Source organism: Poecilia reticulata, chromosome 17 (genome assembly GCF_904066995.2).
Source record: "Poecilia reticulata chromosome 17, P_reticulata-male-v2, whole genome shotgun sequence".
NCBI classification, from domain to species: domain Eukaryota; kingdom Metazoa; phylum Chordata; class Actinopteri; order Cyprinodontiformes; family Poeciliidae; genus Poecilia; species Poecilia reticulata.
This window is the reverse complement of record NC_088846.1, coordinates 3,511,312-3,535,238: the sequence shown is the minus strand read 5'-3', so window position 1 is coordinate 3,535,238 and position 23,927 is coordinate 3,511,312. Positions and strand designations below refer to the sequence as shown.

Here is a 23,927-nt window from a genome sequence, read left to right as displayed (position 1 = left end):
TTAAGGTTGTCTGGAGGTCTTTAGGGGTGAGTACGCAGAGAGTATTTGGATTTACAAGGTGCAGTTTCTCACCACATACGAGCTCCACTGAAGAGAAATCATTACAGAGAGATCATTTGAAAGGGCAGAGAAAGGTGTTAAAAGGTCAGGTGCACAGCAGGAGGGATTACAGTTGGTGAAATCAAGAGCGATGAAATTCCAAGCATCTTTGGTCTTTTGTTCGCCTGGAATCTGAAACACTCACCAATTTGTCTCTAGTGTCTTTTGACACATACCATGACCTCTGCCTCCACAGAGGTCACAGTGCTTTCCCAGTTCCTGCCTCTCTCTGGGTTATCCGGTGTGTGAAATCCACTCCCATGACAGCGAGCGTAAAAACACAGCAAACACTTCACAACATTGTTATCCTGAGGACCTCTGTGTGCAGTATGGCTTTCTGGGAAATGGGTAAAAATCAATTCCCATTTGTGGCTCAAATCCTTTTTGTTGCGTGGTCGTTTAACCGTTGTAAGCTGCCCATATTTTGGTTATATGGCCACTGTTGTAAATAAACAAAAAACTTTTTATATTACAATACAAAAAAAATATGTTAACTTCACTTCAACTATATCATGAAACAGAACATATGGTTTTCAATTAAAAATTTGGAGAAAAAAAATTACCACTCATTTGTGCTTGGTACATGACAAAAATATCCAAATTTAAAAACAAAATTTCTATTTTATATACAAGTAAACATTGACATTTACCTTTAAATTTCCCTGTAAGACTTTATGATTATAACATTTTATCTTTTTTTTTCTCATTTTATTAGAACTTTTAACCAAGAAGAGCACAAATGGGCACCATGTCAGCCTAGGTGTGTGTGTTGGACACTGCATAAATGTTTCCTCTTCATCCAGAAAGCCAGCTGCAGTAAGACGAGATTCACACATAAAAAAAATCTTTGTACTTTTTATTGGCTCAAAGATTTTGTATTAACTTCCATTGTTTTTAGCTGATGCCTTAACCCAGACATTTTCCATAACCTGGACCTTTACAAATATATCTCTAACGCAAACCTTAAAAACTTAATTCGCACCATACCTCTGAACCCAACTAGAGGAGCTCAGTACAACTGAAAAAATTTAATACTGGGAAAATTTCCTTTCTACAAATGATCTCCCTTAATTGGTGAAAATTACTATAATTGTTCTCTAATAAGTTACACACACAGCCAAAACTTTTTGTTATGTCGTAACTACAATTTAAAGCAATTGTTTACGTCCAGATTTATCTGCCTATTCTGGTGCAGAATTATGACATGTCAATGATGTAAAAGTCAAAATGACAAATTGTGGAAGTAGCCCAATGGTTTTATTATTTCTGCAAAGCACACAATCCAGTTAGACCCTCTGGTGTAACTCCATCATGATGTGTAAAATGTTGATCCTAAAACCATCAGCTCGTACTGTACCTGGTGTAGCTTGTGAAATTTAAGCTCAGTACAAACGCCAAGAGTTTTATTTTTAAAAGCGGTTAGTCAGCCGTTTTGTGCTAAAAAAATTTTGTTTACAAGTATGTAAATATTTACGACTGCATGTATCCATGTTTTTTTTTTGGAGATGCTTACCAGATGTTTATTCTTAAAAAGATCTGCCTAGTCACCTACACTGCGTCTCGGTGACAAGAGTTATAGTCAACGTTTTGGATTAGAAATGTCAGGCTTATTAATTTAAAAAATCTGGATAGTACACGGAGATTACCAGAGGTTTATGATTGTAATATTTAAGAAAACAAACATTCATCAAGAAGTTTGTGATGCCTGGTTCAACTTTTCAGTAATTCTCTTTACAACACTGTCAAGGAAATGTTTTTACAATCCTGGTCCTTTAATAACATTTAGCTACCTCTGAGGAGGAACCCCTGCCTTTATTTCTATTAAAGGAGAAGTGCTCTCTTCCTCAAATTGTCTGCATCCATCATTCATCTTTCGGCCCCGGAGTGAGCAGGGAAAGCTCCTGTAAACAAACAGCAGGGAGAGAACACCGACCCTCCACCTTCAAACTCCGTGTTTACAACTAGCTGTATATCCTTCGCTGGTTCTGTTTAAGAATAACCCCGCATATACAAACAGCTGTGGTTGCAAGTGCATTAACTGCCTGTGAGAATTCAAGGCAAAAAACACCCTGAAATTAAGATTCTGGGCAAAAAAAAGAAGTTTCAGTATCAACGAGTGTGGAGATGGTGTTTGAGCACATGTGTAAACAGCATCCAATGGCACAATCAGGCAGGCTGTTGCAAATGTCGGGTCAGACTTTGGAAGAGTGACAAAGCCGAGTTGTAGAATAATTACTGAGCGCCGCGGTAATGAGGGATTCAGGAAGCCTTTAGATGACGCACCACTGATTATGTACGCAGTCCACAACAGAGCTGGATGCTGATCGGATCCAAACCGGGACTCATCCTGAAAATATTCTCCCCCAGTTTGCAGGTTTGTGAATGAAAGAGCTGGTGGGAGCTTACATGTGTTTGTTTGGCAGAGATTGGGAAACTGCCCCTCTTAACTGGACTCAGCTCAGACTTCCAACCCTGCACTCCAGGCATGTAAAAAGCCATAACAGTGCAGAAAAGTCAAGTCCCAGCGGCTGCCTGAGTCACTTCAGACAGCACGGCTTTGCAACCCAAAGCTTCCACACATGGAAAATTAATATTGGATCGAACCAATAAAATAGGAAATCCTCTCCATTGTAAAACAAGTGAATGAGTTTTAGCATCCCTTCCAACTGTAAATGTACAGGTTACAAAAAGAAACTCCCAACTACACCGATTAGAGATGGACAACTGTCCACAAGGACACTGTGTTTCCCCTCAGGACCTACATAATGGAAAAACAAGGAGAGAAGCTTGCTGTGACTTGGTGAGGATTTCCTGCTCTGTATCCTAAACTTCAGTCTCCTGTTTAATATTTAATGAAAGAAAGAAGCACAAAATAAAGTAAATAAAGTATTTATGAGTCATTATTATTGGAACATTTCCCAGAAGAAACCTTTAGACAGATAACTACCGCTTTATATTTCCACTGCACTTTGATTTGATGATTCTAAGTCAGCTTCAATGAAGACAGGATACCAGCGGCACCTTTCATGTTTTTGCCAAGACCGAAAATCCATAGATAAACACAGTGTCGCCATGGAAACACAATCATTTCTGCCTTAGTTGCAGCATTTTTACGGATTCCTGGGTGGATATGTTCATGCTACTGCAAAACGTGTAATGTAAACAGAAGATCTGATCTGTTCTTACTTGACTTGAAAAATGATTAGTACTTCAGCAATAATGCCTTAGAACGACAAAAAAAATTCTCCTCAAGAGATTTGGTACTTTGGCTGACAGAAGATTAATCAAATCCAAACTAGAACTGGCTAAAAAACTGGCACTTGTGACAATTTACTTTTCCCATAATGCATTTTTTTAAAGGTCAGGACTTTAATGCCTTAATTTTGATTAATTAATTAGATGAAATGTAACAATTAAAATTTTTCAAACACAATTAGTTGTATTTTCTTTCCACAAACAAAAAGGTTCTGGCTGAGTGCATTGAATTCACCAGTATTAGGTAAATCTGACGCATGTGAACAACAATGGACAATAAAGCCACTTCTCTTGGCCCAATCAGGGTTAATTTTTGCTTCAATATCAATCTGATGGGACAATGGAAAAGACTACTGTTGTGTTAAAGTTGTGCTAAAAGGAGTTAGCATATCAGTGAAACCATTCAAGCCTAAAATAGCATCTCAATGCTAAACATGAAGCAGCAGCACAGCATTTTGATTTGCTTACGCTAATGTCAGTATCCACAGTTCACATTTCTAAAGAAGGTCCATCAATGATCCAGGCTTTCTGAAACACTGAAACCTGGTTGTGGAACTTATGAGTATTTATACTTCTGAAATAATTCTGAAGGAAAGAGATTTTGAATTGAAAATTTTGCTGATTTTGTCAATATACGTTTTTTCATTAAAATTTCATTAAGTACACACCCTGCAGTTAACTTAGTTCAAAATTTTAAACTTTTAATTTCTTTGTAACTGAATATGCTTTTATATTTGTCATTTCTGGTCAAGTTGTGTTTTAGTTTTCATAGATGGTTGAAATGCAATACTTGTATACATTTACTATAAAATGAGCCACATTTCAAAGGTACTTCTAAATAAATACAGATATATTTATTTTAAGGGAATGGAGCTATTTTAAGACACGATTCAACAAAAAGGAATCTGGAAGAATTTTATGGTCACAGCCATTACATTTTTTCTTTGTTTTTATAACCCAATGAGTAATTGTTTTAATAATCCTGATTCCAATGCTGATCAGACCAATGGTGATTATAATTTCTTCCATAATGAATCATCCACACACTGATGACAGATCTTGAAGTACAAACTGTGGTGCAATAGTTGAGTCTGTCCCAAGACAAACAAAACAGACCTTTTTCTAGTCAAATCAAAAAGGTAAATCGGTTATTCATTTCTAACTGTACAAAAATGACACTTTCATCTTGACTTAAAGAGAAAACATTTGCTTAAGGATTTTCTTTTTCCTTTTTTTGCAGACTGCCCTGATTATTAACCCACCAGAGACATTCTTCCTTCCTCTGCAGTTCAAAGGAGATTGAGGCTGACGCCAGAGGCCAGATCAATTATCCGGAGCAGCCATTTCCACTGTCCTCTCCCACTGACAAGCCAGAAAATCTGGGCCCTATCAAAGGCTGGAGAGGCCATCAGCCAGCCAACTAAGCCATTTTCCACCAATTCGCTTACCTTCAACTTATTTTCTTTTTCCCAGCTATTATCCTCTGTATCTTTGCCCTTCTCCTGTCCTTTAATCCAGAGTCACACTATTATGCGGACTGGCTTTTTCTTTGATGTCCATCCAATAAGAATGTTATACATTTCTGGTTTTAACCTCCTTTTTCTTATTCATTCTCATTTTGTTTTAGTCTGAGAAATCAGCTGGTATATCTGTGAAAGTTCCAGCTGTGTGGATTTCTTTTCCAACGTTTTGCTTTCTGATTAGAAAGAACAATACTGCGTCGAAAAATTCTGGTCAACTAAATCAACTAAGCTACCAAATGTGCAAAAGTGATTAATTGAACAGCAAGTCTGCAGTGGGAAACTTTACTAGCAACTGACTGAAATAGACATTTCTGATTGTAGGTTTTTGTCTCTTTTGTTGCACCATCACAACTAAAAATTAAATTAATTGAAACGTACGCAATAATGTACATGCAAACTTGCATGTATTCATTACTTGTAATAGATATATTTTATATGAATATATCTATTCATATAAAATGCATAACAGCTTTATTTCTGGTGAAAACCTTCAGTATAAGAGCTGTTGTAGGTTTTTCCTCTGTAAAGTCTTTTTTCTTGGGTGCTGAGTGGACTTAATGTAATCTGACTCAATAGAGCTGGAGCATCAGCAATCCACAAGGGTAAAGAAAAAATAGGATTATTTATCACAATGAATATAAAGAACCCAATGTCTTCTAAGAATATCTGTGCTCAACACAATTTACAGTGATAAAATTCAGCCAGTTTGCTCTCAGTTTTGTGATATGAAAGTCTTTGGAATTAAACGAAGGGGTTAATGCTTATAAAACATTCAAGCTCCCCGCGGTCATAAAGAGAAGGACATCAGCATTTCACTTCAGTGCTGCATCATCAATTCTCATCTTCACTCAACACTCTTCAATCAAAGAACTCGGTTTGTGAAATGGACCAGAAAACTGAGGATTTATACAGTTTTATGAACACCGACGTCATGTTTTCTTTGTTTATATATCCACAACCAATGAAAGCATAAGACCATTATGAATGGAATCCAAGACCCAGATCTCCAAAGAAATGGACAAACTCCATCTGGCCAACTGGCAAAAATTTCGCACTTACCCCTAACAGATGCAAAAAAGCAAGCTAACTAGCTAGGGTACGTTAGTATTGAGTTACTGGTAACCTCAAGTGTCTTAGGTCACAAAACGCAATGAAGATGTCTGAGTGCAGCTCAAACCTTTGCATGACAAGAAAGTCCAGAGTGAAAAAAAATATTTAGAAAATATTAAATAGTTCTTTAAGGCTTGTGATTAATATATTAAAGGTCAACTTACTTTTTTAATTTAAGATTTTTTTTTTTAGGGCTGTGTAAATAAATCGATTCGGCGATATATCGATATTTTCCGCCCTATGAAAGTATCGATTTTTCATCCGCGAGTATCGATCCGTTAAACCATCGGGGTCCATAGCCTTATAGCTCTTTTTAACGTCTAGTTTGTTACGGTGTAGCAGCAAGACTCCGCCACCCTCAGCCTCACTTTCAACTTGAGCTTAAAGTGCACATTATAAACTACACACCAGTTTTTAAATTGTGTTAATAGGCCAAGTATAACCGGAGTTATGCTGTAATTAGTAAACCATATTTTTCGAATGTCAGAGAAATGTCAAAAGCACCACCATTCCCCGGCTTTTCCGATTACGTAAGAGGGAATGGGCTTCCAAACGTACAAAACAAAATGAAACATTAGATTCCTGTGTTTTGGAAATGTAAAATCTTCAATAAATAACGATGGGCTGCATTTTGTTACTGAGAAACGAAGTAAAGTTGCGCAAGTAACCGTGAAAAAGAAGCGGAACGGAGAAGTAGAAAGGAGTAGCGGCGCGAACAGAGCAGCTGCAAAAGCAGTGAGATCGCGAAATTAATGCAAATTTCGACTGGTAGCATTTACTTCGTAATTAGTTTTTAGCTTAGCGGTTTCTGTTCTGTATATAAAGGATTACTTGAAGAATGAACATAGGTTGATAACATCCGAAGCGGCCGTGCAGCAGCGTTGTGTTTTGAGCAGAAAGACGAAGAGGAAAAACCCCCGAGTCGGAATCCGCCGCGCAGTGAGGATTTCCATGGTAACAATGGCTGATCGATCATTCTTATTAGCAACAGACAAAGGGTATCAGAGACTGAGAGAACTATGAGATCCTGGCAGTCTGAGAGGCAGCTACTCAGATCCAAGCAGGGGAATAGCGGCGCCGCTTAGCTGCAGGGAGTCGATCACTACGGGGTGAGGCGGAGCCACTACTTTAACAGTTAGAAGAAAGCAGCTTACAGCCACGGCTAACTCCGGGAGCCAAGGTAGAAAAGCCTTTTTCCCCATAGTCCAAAAGACTGCATTTGTGGCTGCATTTTTACTCCAAAATGCAGCCACAGTGTCCAAAAGAAAAAACACAAGTGCAATCATTTGCATATTGAGTCTACAGAGGCTGATAATCTCCCCACTTTGCTCCTGGATTACCGTTTAAACTTTTGAGTTTTATGTCAAATCCACATGAATTAAATGACAGAAACTAATTCTCTCACTGCATCTTTGATTAATTTTGTCCAGCTGCAGACTGTTAAACTGTCCAATCAGAGTCAGGTATTGTGTAGTTGGTGCTTTTAATAAGTTTTCAGTTAACTAAATTCAAGTCTATGGAACACAAAATGTCCCTAAAATCACTCTGTCCTTCTAAAATATTTCAGAAAATCGTAAAAATGCACTAAGCCGTATCGAATTGTATCGCTCGACAAATATTGTGATACATATTGTATTATGACCAGAATATCGTATATCGTATCATATTGTGAAATTACTGTAACACTAAACCCCTACCTTATATATGTCTATATATGTCTTTTTTTTCTAAGCTCAAGAAAGAGTCAAAACAGCACAGCATTTGGCATTTTAGTTCAAGAAGAACATGGCGTTCTGCTTACCAGTTTTTCCTTGAAGACCATGTTTTTCAGCCATTTAAAATCAATTGGTTTAAAAGCAGAAAAGACGAAGAGTGAGTCGCCTTCATACTGTTCAGATTTCTGGATTGCTCCCTCTGGGTAGGTAATCCTCAATGTGGTTTTGGTCCCTACATCTCTTTTGTAATCAGCTATTGGGGCTCCATTTAACCTGTCAACAAAAGCAGAGCATGAGTGAGTCCAATATGCATTAACTCTTTATTTATGGCTCAACTATTTACTAGTAAGGGAATCTGGACACTGCTGAATGTTACTCTCAAGACGTCCAAGACAACAATGATCTGTCTTACTGAATTAATAAACTCAAATTCTTAGCGTTATGTGATAAGAACTCCAAGTCTGAGTTAGATGGTGTCAAAAAAACTCACATCATCACAGATACCCACAGTAGAAATTAGGGGTACACCGATTGCAGTTTGGCTGGTCACGATTTTGTAAAAAGTCTGACCTGCCAATTCCAATTTTGGCCAATACCAATTTTATTTTATATACTGCAGAAGTGACCTGGTGGGCAGCAAAAGGGGACAGTGGCTCTGATTATCAGACATTTGTGGAGGGAGATGAGATCAGTGGATAAGATTGTTAAGTATTGGCCGATCACCCAGAACTAAGAAAATCGGAGTCTATTCATTGGTGCATGTGCTAAATTTATAATGACAGTTCATTAAGTTGTACAGAATATCACAAATTTAGAAGAAAAGCTGATTAAAAATGTGTGCCCGCAGTGGAGGCTTCATTCAAGTGAAAAGCGCAAAGCCAGAAAGTATAGCTAAACTGAAATATTCTGACTTAATTCAAAATTCTCAAAACTGAGGAAAAATAACTTTTTTAATCACATGACCTTACCACCACATAGGTTAGTCATTCATAGGACTATTTTTTTCATGAACCAATAACCTCCATATTTTTATGCACAATATTAACAAATATACCCATACTTTCTTCATGTTTCAAACCAAAATCATAAAATTCTTCCAAAGTCACTCGCTATGCAAAATGCAAACTCAGCAAGTTAATAATAATTTTATTTGTAAAGTGCTTTGAAACAAAGTGCTTAACTCAATGTATTACACAAATATCTAGTGAATAGAAGCTGTGTGCAAAAAGCCAAGGAAGTAAAACTGTATGTAAAAAGAATATAAACTGTTTTGGAAGTCTTATGTTGTGGAGGATTATTGGCTTACTTTTCTTTAAAATGTTTCTTTATGTTGACGTTTACAGACATTTGTTTCTCCCTTTTAAAGTTCAATAATGCAGTTTGTTAAGATTGAAGGAGGGCTAATGAAGCCATTAGCCCTCCTTCAGAAATGATCACCCATCCACCACTGTGCTTAACCATCGGTAATACATGATTGGACTCTTTTACCTAATTCAGATCTCTCCAAAAAACATGTTTTATTGCATCCCAACATCTAGACTTGTGTGATGGTTGCCTGAAGAACAATTAACCTAAACCATCATGTTACGTTATATTGAAAAAAATATTTTCGGGAACCCTGAAATAAGTCACATTTGTTCAGTTTTCTAATGATATTAATGAACTTTAATATTTACTGTGCTAGCTGAGGTTTGCACAGTGACACAGTGAGGCACTTGGGTTTTTGTAAATTTCCTAAAATACAGCTGATCATCAACGGTCTTAACTGTCCAACTTGTGAATATTCTTCAGCGTTTGAAAATGGTCTTTTAGGTCTTTCCAGATCACTTTACAGAAACAGTTGTTTCTAGGGGTCCACCAATAAATTGGCCCCAAATTCTTTAAGTTTGGGTGATTAGCAAATACTGACATGTGAAATCGATCTTTTCCACCAGTCTCATCTAACTCCGCAAAGGTCTGAAAGCCTGTCCCCGTTTCCTCTGTCTCTGCGGTGAGAGGGCTGACTGAGAGCCACCCAACAGGTCATGGCTACATCGGTGCTGCTAACAATAGACAGACAAAATGTTGCCAACTCTGTCATACTGTTGCTATATTTAGCAACATTACAGACAAAAAAAATCAAAACACACACACACACACACACAAAATAACACACCTGGACTGGCAGTTCATGCTTTTTAAAGATCGGATATCGGCCAGAAATCTGTAATAACTGCCCCTAGATGCCTCTCTTTACACTTTGGTGTGATAACACACAGCTAAAGCCAGATCACCAGTCTGCAAGACCCCTGCTTTCATAAAAGTGGTCACACTTGCTGATGGTTAATTTAAATATATTTTTATTTAGCAGTTGCTCTAACAAGACCAGTCAAAGAATTGGAGCTAGCTTTCCCAGTCAGTACTTCTGTATTTTTGCTTAATCCTTCAAATACTAATCCCAGTGCTTTTATGTTACATCAACCCAATTTTAAGAGCTGTTCAGGGACAGATGACGATTACTGCGGCTGGAAACACAAAACTGTGTTTATTTTTTTCTACCCTTGTTAATACGTGCTTCGTCTTACCTCACAACAACGTCATATTCATCTATACGGGAGCCCAAAGACTTATTGTACAGGATCCCCCCGTTTCCCACTATGATGCATCTTTTACAGCCGAGACTGGGAGAAAAGAAGCAGAAGTCAGTAACTCAGAGAAAAGTCCACACATGATAGTAATGTGTGGACTTTGAGTACCTGTCGAGGTCCTCCCTGAGTCCAAAACTTTTTGTTTCAGCTAAAATGTTGTCGATTATTCTCTCTGCAAAACAAGGACAGAAAAAGTCAATGACATGGAGACATGGAGAACTTTCCTACGCTGCAAAACAAACATTTTAGGAATTCAAACAAGAACATATGAGCTAAAAATACATTAGGTATGTTTTTATCCAGTTCAGTTTGTATATAAATACATATCTTTGAGAGATAAATGAACCAACTACATTAGTGTTAAACTCCTCGACTCATTGCATTGCACATTTAGAGACAAGAAATAAATCTTTTGCTCAGTGCAGTACATGGAGCATCTTAGTTTAACATAAAAGATAAGCAGATGTTCTAAAATCAAGATGAAGAAATGTTTAAAAAGTGTGAAAATTACTCCTTTAACGGATGAGAACATGCCAAGGAGGATCAAAATCATGGCGATATCTCCAACCACATGGTTCTAAAGACTAGAGGAGAGGACACTTCATTCATTTTGATACTGGTCCAATCAACGATCAGTAAGGTATAGAAATTCTAAAGAGGAATAAACCTGAACAAAGCAGACATGGATGCTTTAGGCTGGAATGTGTGTGTATGTAAGACCTCCCTATAAAAGGGAGGAATGCTACTTTTAAACAAGAACATTCTCCAGGTTCAGCCTGTGATGGTGAGCTCGTCTCCATGCGTGGCTCTGAGGAAGGAGGATGTTTGGCCATAGCACACATAGCTGTCATGTTCAACAAGACATTCTGCTGGAGTCATGCTTCCAGTATTAGATAGTTATTTAATTCTTTTGCGCCTGTATTTTTAGGGTCGTCTAATCTACAATTCATCTTCCACAACAATTCAGAGTGCAGATTCCATTACAGATAAACTCAACAGATGCTGTGAAAAGATGCAGATGTTTGTCATCTGGCACACTTCAATGTTTTAGCTCAAAACTATTTAAATTCAACCAAACTAAAAATCCCATAATGCAAAAACAAAAACAAATTGTTTTTGCATGATAATTATATTAAATAAAGTAAAAAGCAATCCACACCAACTTGGCTCTGTGTGTGAATCACACTAAAAAAGGTTGATGGAAACAGCAAAATTCAAAATAACTTCTTCAGTTATTTGATCAGCTGTTTCTGGCATCTCTGGACATAATGCAACATTGCCAATGCTGGTTGACATTACAGTATAACGCATTCCTGAAAACCTCTCACCATTTTTCTGAGATGTATGGCCCATGCTGGTTTGCAACCACTTCTACTACTTCCTGTTTTTTACAGCAATGCCAAACATTGACATCTAACAAAACTCTGCTTTTCACAGCCTCTTTGATTCACTCCAAAGCAGAACATGGAAATGTGCTTAATCCTAATTTTCTGTTTTTGAGACGTGACAATTGGATGAAAACATAACTACTGATTCAAACCAGCAAGTACAGGTCTGAAGGACTCAAAATAATAATAATTTAAAAAAAAGTAAGATTTGAAATGGCCTAGTCAAAAGCCAGGCTTAAATTTTGCTCAAAAACCTTACATTGTGGCCAAATGAAAATAATTCTATAAAGAAGAGTGGAGGTTGGTTTGAACAGCACTTTTCCCTTAATGAAATACCTCCCTCATGAAAACTAAATTTTAAGCCCACTCTAATAATCTGTCTGGTATTAAAATTGAATCGATAATATAAAATAATATAGTATAAAAAAAATAATTAGTAAAGGCCGGCTACTCATAATAAACTTCCAGTTACTAAAGAAGGCCGACTGATTCAACTGCTGCTCATTATCAATCTATTTTTCCACCCAAAAGACAAAAATAAAATAAAACATTTACATTGGATTTTTTTTTTTTTGCACCGCGTATTTCGATGACCCCGAACGACACAGTCTAAAGAGAGGAGCCAAAACAAACAATAGAGGTGGCTGTAAGAGGCAGAGGGAGGAGGCTGAAGGCTGTTTGTAGGACATTACAGCCCCTCCACCACAACCGAAGGTCCTCTTGATTAACCTGCCGAGCCACAGCTTGCTGTTTGGATGTGGTGTCGATGTCTGCTGTCAAGCATCACCCCAAGCAGCATAAACACAAGCAAGAGGACCACACCTGGATCCAGGCAGGCCTAAGAGTGAAAAATCACAGTGGGCCACACTCTGCTCCAGACAACAACATAGAGGCTAATTGTTTTATGTATGAGCTAAACATTTCAGACAAGCATATCTCACGATGGAGTCAAAGACGAATGGCTGCTGGTCCAGACGTTGGTCGCAGATTGGGGAAAAAAAAAAACAAACCTCTTCGACAGTAAAAGAGAAGAACTCTAGAAGCTTTAAATAACATACAGGGTTAGAAAGAGTGTCCTAAACAATATAAAGAAGGTTCCATTGTTTGATGATTGAATGGTGGATAATAATTGCACTGACACAAATGGTAGTCTCAACCAAGGCAACTTCACATAGAAACAAAAATACTGCTTGGCTGAAAATTAAAAAAAAAATTTCTGTTGGTAAACTGTAACCTCGTCATATCCACTAACATTATATCACACTAAAACAGAAATTTTGTAGTTTGACGTTTTTAAATTTCTGAAACCAACTAAATAGGTGCCGTATATCTGTTTACATTTTTAACAAGCTGAGTGACATTCACTACTATTTACCTGCAAGGAAACTATTACCAATAATGACTTCACAGAACCTCCCATCAAAAAATCTGAACTTACCCTTTAAGGTCTTTTGAAGTGGCTTTTATGCCAGCGTACTATAATTATTTGTGATAACAACAATGACAAAACGTCCGGTGATGTTCTGTGGTTAATAATATTTGTCAACTTGTTGCTAGCTTTTCAGAATTCATTGTTTACCAGCACTGAAGGAAAGTGATTTCTTATTGCTCTACTACATACTTCCAAAACAATCAGGAATGTTCTGAATTAATTCTTGATTGAACATTAAAAGCATCAATGCTCCAGATGAACAGAGGTAGAACTTTCTGTGTGTCCGAATACATTTTTCTGGAACATCATTTGACTAGGACTGGTCAAATGTGATATACTAAACATGGTAACACTAATAATATTTTTGTTGCTGACTTTACCCACAGTGAATATTTTTTAGTCTGTAATACTTCTTTCTACATTTTTAACAGAACTGTCAATTAGGGATGCACAGCATATCAGCACTAACATGGCATCGGCTAATGTTAGTCATTTTTTCAATAGGAGTATTGGTCTGATGAGCAAAACTGGACTGACATTAACAACCGATAATCATCTCCATCTTGTCGTTCATGTTTCTGGAGCAGGATGGTCGTGTGACCTCTGCTTGGTCATGTGACAGTGATATTGATACAGCATTTTGTTTGCAAAATGGAGCGATTACACTTTTAGATTTTTATAGGAAATCAACAACAACAAAAAGAAATTAAGCCTTGCACCACAACAGTTTATCAACATAAAAAAGTAATGATGCTGGATATTTGATAAGCGAAACCTTTCCCAAAAAAGGGCAAATTAAAAAAATTGGATACATTTTAAAATGAACCTAAATCACTGCAACAGAAAATCTGTTCTCAGGCTGCGTCGGACGTGTGGCAAAGATACCTCTTGGCACAATAAGTAGTAAAAATAAACTCCCGCCCACCATCACCACTCCATGTTCTCAATTTGGAATCCTTTGTGGCATTCTATTCAAGATCCACACGTATCATCTCTCCACATGAGTACAACTCAAAGGGAAAAGCCACTGCCATCACAGTCCGTGGAGAAAACAGAAACCAGGTGTAACACTCACACAGGGAGTGCTCTTTTCATAATAGCTGTGTGTAAGAATGTGTGTATTTCAGTGTTTAAGTGACAGCAAAGAACTCGCCTGAGCACAAAGGTAACATTCATGGTGCCTTCTGCAAGGAAGTATTGGAAACATGTGAAAGAGATTAATGTTATCTTCTCAGTTCCCATGGTGGTGTCTACTGGCAAGATATCTGAAGTGGTGCAGTGTATTAAGATCAACGTGCAAGAACAATCTCTTCAGGCTAAAGCATTACAGCTAGGATGTTGAAGAACAGCAAGTTGCCAGCTAAAGTAATTATCCTGAAAATACTGCCTAAAAAAGTTCTGACAAACAGAAGCTTGCTGTGCACTCTGCTGAGGGGAAAAAAGATTAGACATCGACTGATGCAAGAACTGGGTCCGGAAAGAGCCAAACTCATGTGGCAGTAGCTAACAAGACAAGATGACACCTACACTGTCTGCTACTTAACAACTATGCTCAATGAAGCTTGACAATGATAGCAGAAGTAGGTGCTATGAAATTTTCATGGTATGATAACTTGTAATATAAGCAACATGGTTTGTCAGTAACTAGCTTAAATTTTACAGCTCAAGTGGATAACAGGGTCCCACTGTTTATTTAAAATAGATGGCAACACCAACTGAGTGTTTGCAATGTGACAACACTCTCTTCAGAAAGCGCCTCACTCCACAATGACAGACATCAAAACAACTTATGAGCGTGTCAAAGTTTGTCAAAAAACACACAGCTGGTGACTTAATATTGTCTTTATTATGTTAAATTTAAAGTAAAAATTGCCACAGGATGCTGCTGATTAGCAGCACAGACAAAGAGGCAAACCAAACTTATTGTATTGTAAACCTTCTGATGAGCAAAGAGGACAGATGGAGAGCAGCCCAGCAGCATTCTGGGTACTTGTGGATTTGCAGCGAATGTTGTTTACAAGGCAAGAAGAGTAACGTTCATATACTTCATGAGTAAGATTAGCATGATGCTATCAAATACTGCACTAACTGCACTATGGAAAAAGTACACATTAGAGGTGTGCCGATCGATCGGTCACCGATCATAATCAGCCGATTTTCGTGAAAAAGTGCATGATCAGTGATCGGCGATCATTGGCTCTTGTTGCCGATACCGATCACCTGCATCTCATTTCGCAGCCTGCCTGTGCAGCTGGTCTCCTCTTTCCTTCACACTGCGCAAACGCGCAGCAACAAATCCTAAGCGATGTGGAACTATAATGCACTGAGTGAATGGGGAAGTTTGCGTGTTGCGGTGGAAAATTGAAGCACGTCAAAATGCATCAACACAACAAAGCTAATGCGACATAAAAACAATCCCATACTTGAGGAGTTTGGCTACATCGAGACTCACTGCAGTAAAAAAGACATATGGAGGATCAGATAGCAGGTAAAGCAGCGCACAGCTACAAACACTCACCCGGATTAGCATGACGGTCAGAAAGCTAAACAAATAACCCGCAAAATTATTTAAGTCTTCGAGCTGCGATGTAAGACGCTGGTTCTGCTCTCGCTGTTGAACCGCTGCTACGCACTACAGGTAGTAATATTTCACAGACGGAGCGCTGCTTCTGCTCCACCTGGTAGTGACTCTCACACCGAACCTCTGCTTAAAGCTGCAGCATCTAACCTAAAAAAATACATTTTACATACGTATTAAAACTTTCTCTGTCCTAACATGAGACAGATAATCTCTAAAAAAAAATAATCGATCTCCTCCCTGCTCTGCATAATTACTCCGCTCAGTCAGAAACAGCCACTCAGAACTAGCAGTCACCAGCTAGCCGCCATGCTATCAGGAAGTTTTCATTCAGTAACTCTGGATTGTTTATTGTATTGAAACCTGTATTTGCCTTTGAATGTTAAGTTTTATACTTGAATTTTTTGGGGCAATGTTGAGAGGTTTTATTTTGGCTCTTTGCGTTATTTAACTTCTTCAGAGCCTTCATATGTTTTCAGTCTGTTAAAGATAGTATTATCAATAGTACAATTTGCAGAATGCCTGTTTTGTTTAGTTTTCTTCTTGGAAAAAGTTATTAAAAACAAGTTTTTGTCTAAATTAAGGTGAATTCATGGTTCCTTTTTCCACATAATGTAACCCGTAGCGTTTATGATAAAAAAATAATAATAATAATTATGTGATTGGTATCAGTGATCGGCCCTCATGGATGATCGGTATCGGCAGGAAAAAACCTGATCGGCACATCTCTAGTACACATCCAATCATTGGCAACAATGGTAAAGATTCCCCACCACCATATACAAAAAAAAAAAAAAAACAATAGTTAAAACTGGGTTTTAAGTTTGTTCTGGTTTAAGGGAAAATAACATTTATGACAGTGGTTTAAAATCATGCGACATGAATTCAGGCAAAGTCTGTGATTTGGCCAAATCAACAAACACGCCAGGAGGGACGGTATGGGTCGAGTTCTAGCCATTTCCAACTTTTGTAAATAGAGCTGCCTATCAGCCGCAGCTAGGTGTGCTGCTTCCACACAGAGATTAGCTTGACTAGATCCAGTAGCAGCCATGACTACACTGGCAAAAACAACATGGAAACACAATCACAGCTCTGTTCAATATTCCCTTCTCTTGCTTCCTATATCCGTCAAAAATACTGCAGCTGAAGTATTTTTATTCTTTTATCCTTTTGATGTGTTAAATTATGTAACATTTTATTGCTTTAACAATGAGCATTGGTGTATTTGATTTGGATTTTACACGATAGACCAAGCAGGGTTAGATTATTAAACAATATCCTGAGATTTCACAGAGCTCTGTTCGGAACAACTGCAAACATTAAGGCGATGATAATTCTGGAGGAGTTGCAGAGGTCCACAGTTCAGGTGGGGGAATGTGTCAACAGAAACGTTACGTTCACCATAAATCTGGCAGTGTGGCCATAAAAAGGCATGAGTGAAAAAAGCTGTAAGAAGGTCTTTTCAAAGTGTCCATAGTCATCAACATTGTGATGAGGCTTTTTGACAGACCACACTGACCGGACAACAGTCAAACATCTCCTCAAAACCACTGTGCATTCAGGGTCATCCCCTCTGCCAGGAGCTCACTGTGCCGTGATGAATGTGGAAACTTGCTCAAATTAAGAGCCTTTATGTTTGAATCGCTCCCTGTTGATACAAGCTCTGATAAGACGTTTTCTGACTTACTGACTAGACAAAAATGTGCTTTTTATTGTGACTTCTGTTCAGATCCAAAAGAAGCCAGTCACTGGAACAGACCCAAAAGTCAAACAATAACTGAGCGTGTGACATTGAGGTAAATTCTTGTTTTAAAAAGACCTGGCATTTCTAACAGTCCATCAATAAACCAATCAAAGGAATGTATAAGCACTCTGCTGTCATTACGGTCTGATGATCACAAAACCATGGAAAATGTACAAGTGGGTTACAGGAATGCATTTCATTTTTAACACATCTTAGGACAAGGCTTGAAACCATGGCAGCAAAACATTTCCTGCTAAATGTGCAAGTCAACAAAAGAAGGCAGAACTAAACTTAAACTGAAAAAACAATATTGTTTTAGAGTCTGAGGAGCATCGAACATTCTATAACAAAAGTGAAACAATGTAAGAGGCTCTCAGTACAGTGCATATCAACATGAATGGAAGATAGAAAAATATTTTACCTTGAGTTTTGATGCCAAATGGCGGCAGGTAGTTTTTGATTTTTGTGTGTTGTTTGAAGTTCCGGTCAAGGAACATGGGTGCTTTTCTCACAAACCTGCAAGGAAAAAAAGGAGGAAAACCCCATTACTATAGATATAAACTACAAATAATGACATTTTAAAATACAAACTCAGAAAACCTTAAGAATAATAAGTCTGTTGTGCACCCTCACTAAAGTTTTTTTTTGTTTTATCTGTACAACACGTACAGAGGGGTGTTAATCACAAAAGGTGGGATTCATAAAGTACCAGATAAAATTTCAGTTCAACATACATACAGTCAAGGAATACAGCATTCCTGCACCCATGCAGAATGCTTTTGTGTGAAGCTATGTACAGATGCTTTCATTAATGTTATTTTTGTCAAGCAATATATAAAAGTAGCATTAATCACTACCCCTGAAGTCTCCTGTTTTGGGAACATTAAGGTAAAGGTCTGCAACCTTTACAATCCAAAGAGCAATTTGTACAGTCCAGTTAAATAAAATTCATTTAGAGCTGCTAAAAAAAAAAACATCTGCCAGAAAAGAGCATAGATACATTTTCACATTTTCTTCTATGGAAAATGGTGCAAAGAAAGTGGGCCGTTTCTAATATAAAGACAAGCAAAATACTTCTAAGATAACAATTGTCTTGTACTAAATTTAAACTAGGATACATTATGAATCCCATTATTTTAGAAGCAATATAATCAACTGTTGCCTTTCTGTTATAAATGTAGGGAAACAGATTTAATAAGCAATTAGATTAGTTTTTAGTTTTGGTGTTAGCTGTGATACCATTATATTCAAAATTATGTTGAGATATTCTCATCCTGATTCATTCCCATTATAAAACATGACGCTTATAAACAGAAAAGTACAGCAGGACCTTTGTTGTCTTGCGATAGTGTGGCAGCAAATTCAGAGTACCTTGGACTCAGCCACCAATCCACAACCTTCTTAATCTTAAATTAGACTAGGAGGTAAAATGGTTTTTAACTTCATACAGAAACCAAATCAATTAAAAATAATCTCAGTGAATTTTAAAAGTCCATTTGCCACCAGTGATTTTGATGTTCCAGAACTAACTTCTTCAAGAAAAACCTCTTCCTTACCCCTTGCCTTTATGGCATTTCTTTTTAAACAGTCGCTTCAAAATCAAAAGAATCAATTTCCTCCCAGTTTCGCTTGTGACCCAAATGCTGGACTGTGTGTCACTTCTACAAGTGTGACTTCAAGATGGATGTGTGTTTATGACCTGCTATGAGGACCGGAAGTTTGTCAGAAGAGTGAACAGGAGGGAATATGCTCAAATTTTGTTGTGTTTTTATTCTTGGGTTTACAAACAGAATTTATAGTAGGGATGCATTGAGAAACTGGCTGTTGACCGCAATCAACTGATTGTATGCTTCATTAGTTATGCTTCCATCCAATTGTTAAGTGAAACCTTTAAATGCTGCAAAAGAGAGAAAAAGAGAAAATGCTAATTAGGCATGTTTACATCTACTGGCTGGAGCAAATCAACCAGGCTGTGCAAAGTGTACTTTTGTCAAACGTTGACCCTATGTATGGCTGTAATAAACGAGATGTAAAAGTTGTAATATGACATGAGTCACATATTAGACCAGTAGAGTGTAGAAAAGTAGAGCGTTTCCTTCCTTCTGAGCTGGATGTTTGAACCTCAGAAATTCATCAGACTTTTGTTAGGCACAGACTCATCAGTGCAAAGGAGCGTTGCTATGTCAGAACTTATTCTGTAAATGTGTTTCCATCTCCTCTCACAGCTACTGGCTGAGTGTTTTTTTGTCTTTTAAATCTGTGAACACCCTATACCCGAGAGCTAACGGAAGTTTTAACTTCACCACTCACTGGAGCAAAAGTTGTTACCAAATGAGCCATTTTCATATTCTAAAATATAAATCTAAATTATTTTCTATGAAGGCTTGTCAGGCATTTATTCAGATGGTGACACTTTCAGCAGAAAGATTAACTTATTACAGTAAAGTTCCTCTGCTTTATTCCTCTGAAGGTTTATAAACATCCTAGTCTGAGGTAGACAAGGAAATGTTTGCAATGTTTTGTAAATCTTCCAGTTTACGTCAGCTAAATTGACAGACTACATAGACAAATGTTTCTGGCAGTAAATAGCAGTGCTGAATGTCAATATGAATATATGCATGTTCAAAACCTTTTTAAATTTCGCTGTAATAATTTTAACTGCTTAGAAATATTAGCTAAATTGTATTTACCTTGTAGTATTACAAACACACACACTGGTGTGATGTCTCTTCTGCTTCTTATATAAAATTCTAGTCATTCATAACAGAAATACAGGACTGCAGAAAGGTCTGCAATGGACCTTCTGAAATCAGAACTTTCTAACTCAGAAGGTTCTGATTCCATTATTTATTTCAGAAGGTTCTGACCTGTCTGGGGAAAAATGGCTTCACAAGAACTCCATAATTACATGTTATAATTGGTGCATATCTACATTTGGTAGATATGCACTACATTTGGTGAAGCTCTAAAAAGTATCCTTTTAGAGCTTCACAGAGCTCTAAAAGGATGATCCATTGGTTTGCGTATGACCGAAGGTATGCAGAGATTGATTAATAGGACTGAAGTGTAGTTCTCTTCTCAGAACCAGACCACCAGCGATGCATTTTTCGAATCCCACTGATGGCCTGATGTCTGGCACTTGGAGTCGTAAATACACACGTTCTCGACAACCTTTAACTTCCAGACAAAACTAACTAGCAGACTTTTGGAACTGGGAAATCGAAAGTAGAGACGGCAAATGTCTCTACCGGAATCCCTGTGTTATAACACTGCGACAGACCAGTGTGATAAACATGGATCTCTGAAACGCAATAACTAAATAAAGGCCGACATTATAGGGAGACCTTCCAGTTAAGTTCAACTTCTTCCCAGCATCGCAGGCGACTTCTGCAATTAATCCCAAACTTTAAAAACGAGGAGAGCATAGCCAGAAAAGGACGAAGCACCCAGATTGGCTTTTACATGTCCTCACATCACCTGACAAGAACACGCACACACACATACACACACACATACATCTGTCCTGCCAAAGCAAAAGGATATTCGTTAAACTTAAGACTTGTGAGGCCAGATGGGGCAATAAATAACAAAGACTTATTATGAGTCACCGAGCCGTGACCAACAGTCAGTCACTGACATCCTGACAATGCAGACGGACAAGGGGCTGCTTGATGTCAAATAAAATGTGAGGGTTCCCAACTCAGACAGAAGGCAGGGATGCATTGTGCTCATTTCCTCTGCAGGGTCCATCTCTCACATGCAATATTTTCATAACCGTGCCACTTGAAGTTCACAGCCAACACTTGATTTAGGGCTCCAACACAAACAGTTTTGGGTGAAGCTGAGGGGAAAGGGAGGCTTTTTAAAATAAATTGGACTCTGCAGGGCAAGGGGCTTCAGAGAAGACAAACAAGGAGGAAGCAGGAGATGATTAGAAGGGGAACCACAAGACCTCAGTGCCAGAGGTTAAGCAGCTTTCTCCAAGCGCTGCACTGTCGGTCACAACCGTTAGGATAGCACGATTGAGAACAGATCAACGTTCAAGAATGATTTTCCTCTCAAACTGGAACAAAAACTAATGAGAAAACATTTAATTGGTTTAGTCCATTAAAAAAAAAATTGCACAAATATAGCCCACACCTAACTCTTCATCTTCTAAGCCTCCACTAGCCAGAACATCAATTCTGCTGATTGACCTGTGTGACCGTAGTGAAGGTAGTAATAATCAGTGGGCTCCAAGCTGTACAGAACTTTGATCAGACATGTGCAGCTGATTAGATGAAGTCATTAACGCGTAGCCGCTCACGTACAGTCAGGTTTGGGGGTCGGGTGAGGGGTGGGGGCTTGCTCTGGGAAGCTTCGTCAACGTTGTCCAAAAACACTTTCTTTTCTAGCAAAAATGAAAGCAAATAACTTTGTGTGGTTTTTATGGCAATATTTAAAACCAAATCATGGTGAAAAACAAGTATCTTTTCCTTTTCAACATATTTTAATCTACAAGAATTATCTTGACTTTACCAAGAAACAGAGGTGGATAACACAGCCTGTTTTATTTAACAAAATCTAACTAGGTGTGGAAGAAATGAATGTTGTTTGAATCATTAAATAAAATAAACTTGATCAGCTGCAAAAGTGAATCTATAAACCTCTGTAAAAGCAGGGTTCTTTGGCAGTTTGACTTCTACGAGTCTCATCTTAAAAAGTTTCTACCTTCAAGGGACAATGTTTAAATGTTCTGTAAAAAAATAAATAAAAACACACAAAATAGGGATAGTGAATTTGTCCCCTAATTAGGTCAGTACTCCTTTGTGATGCCACTGGCTCTTATTCATCAGTGTGGAAAATTGCCCATGCTTGGCTCATAGAATGCTAATAGAACAATGTCCTATAGATCAAGCTGAGATGCTGTACAGAAAATAGACGCCCAAAGGGAATAAAGAAAAAAAAATCAAAAGAACAAATGACATCAGGCTCTGGAGGACTGTGTGGAGCATGTGGGTTGGTTGGGGGAAAGCTTGTGGTGAATCAGGACAGGAAGTTTGTGTCGCCCATAGAGAAGTCTTTAAAGGCTCTACGATATGACAGAGGAAAGATGGGAGACCTTGTGTTTGGGTGACAAATGTTCTATTGTGTGCCAGGGGAATACAAGAACACAGTTGAGTTTTTGTTGTGGGGAAGTAGACGATAAAAACACGATTGATAGTAGGATCAGATTGGACAGGAATGTGGAGGCTTTTCTATGTCGGACGAAAAGGCCTTTAGGCCCGACTGGCTTTGGGGGTGACATCATGCATCTCGGTATGCCCAACAAGGAGCTCATCTCCTATTAACATCTAGATACAAATCCATAAAGAAATCTTAGGATCTGTCCTTTGTGCAATCTGTTTCATATATAAAAAGAACAGTGATAAAGCAGACTACTCACTTAGGGTAGATGGATGTCATCTTGGCTGCTGCATATCCTGGTTTACACACCCCTTCACTGAGGTTGCCATACTTGTATGCCAACTCCGGTGGCCTATACATTAACAGAACGCAGGGAAACATTCAGACACACCATGATAACTCATTAGCAGTAATAGAAACACATTTAAACCTTCAAAACTGAGCTTGTCAAATACTGTCAAGGAGAGTCAGAGCTGTCGATTGCTTAGGAACTTGAATAAGTCAGTGACAACTTTTCGTCTTATCTGTGTGTGGCGAGACAAAACAGTGAGACCCTTGTTTAAATAATCAAACCAGTGGTGCCAAGTCTAGAACCTCCCGATTACTACTACCATCATTAATAATCTGATGTGCGCTGTGATTTTAGTTCAAATAAACAGGGAGGGGGGAAAAAAAAAAAAAAAGAGACAAGGTCTGAGCTCGTTGTGAGGTCCAAAGTCAGAAATGTCAGCAGAAATGGTTCACCTAGGCCTCATTTGCACATCATTTACAGCTCTTATTTTTTCCTTGACAAGATTTCTATTCTGTTTAAGGTTATTTACAGTTGGAATTTTATTGGAAAATACATAAATCGGTGGGGATGAAATCTTCTAAGCCTCACCCATGCTACTAACCTTAAATAAATGATCCATGTTACAAACTAATTAACAGCTTTTTCATGAATAATAGATTGTTGTGCATCACTATATAATTAATGAGAGTACAGACATAAAGTTACTGTTTTATACAAACTGAACTCATAAAATCCACCTTAAACTGTGTGTTGACAGACTGCTTAGACGGTGTGTGTGTGTGCGTGTGTGTGTGTGTGTGTGTGTGTGTGTGTGTGTGTGTGAGGACAGACGCCTTGAAGGTCAGTAAGTTAAAAGCAGCGTAATGGAGATCTGACCATTGCAGTTTGGAGTGATTAAGTCAAACAAATTCAGAGCACTGTACTCGCATCCACTGATGTGCTGACAAAGTGACAGCAGAATAATGATCTATTAAAACACATCCTCACTGACAAGCAAT

The 23,927-nt window shown here is 38.0% G+C and overlaps 1 protein-coding gene across 15 annotated transcripts in view; it reads right to left on the bottom strand.

Annotated features, from left to right (window-relative positions):
- st3gal3b (ST3 beta-galactoside alpha-2,3-sialyltransferase 3b) overlaps positions 1 to 23,927 on the bottom strand; it is a 64,812-nt gene that overhangs the window by 21,846 nt on the left and 19,039 nt on the right. For all 15 annotated transcript variants that reach the window (XM_081598718.1, XM_008433403.3, XM_008433395.3 and 12 more), the window contains 5 exons: positions 22,897 to 22,989; positions 17,893 to 17,987; positions 10,438 to 10,501; positions 10,267 to 10,362; positions 7,789 to 7,975 (listed from right to left, as the gene is read on the bottom strand). In XM_081598718.1, the coding sequence (XP_081454844.1) occupies positions 7,789 to 7,975; positions 10,267 to 10,362; positions 10,438 to 10,501; positions 17,893 to 17,987; positions 22,897 to 22,989 (535 nt within the window). The remainder of the gene's footprint in view (positions 1 to 7,788; positions 7,976 to 10,266; positions 10,363 to 10,437; positions 10,502 to 17,892; positions 17,988 to 22,896; positions 22,990 to 23,927) is intronic.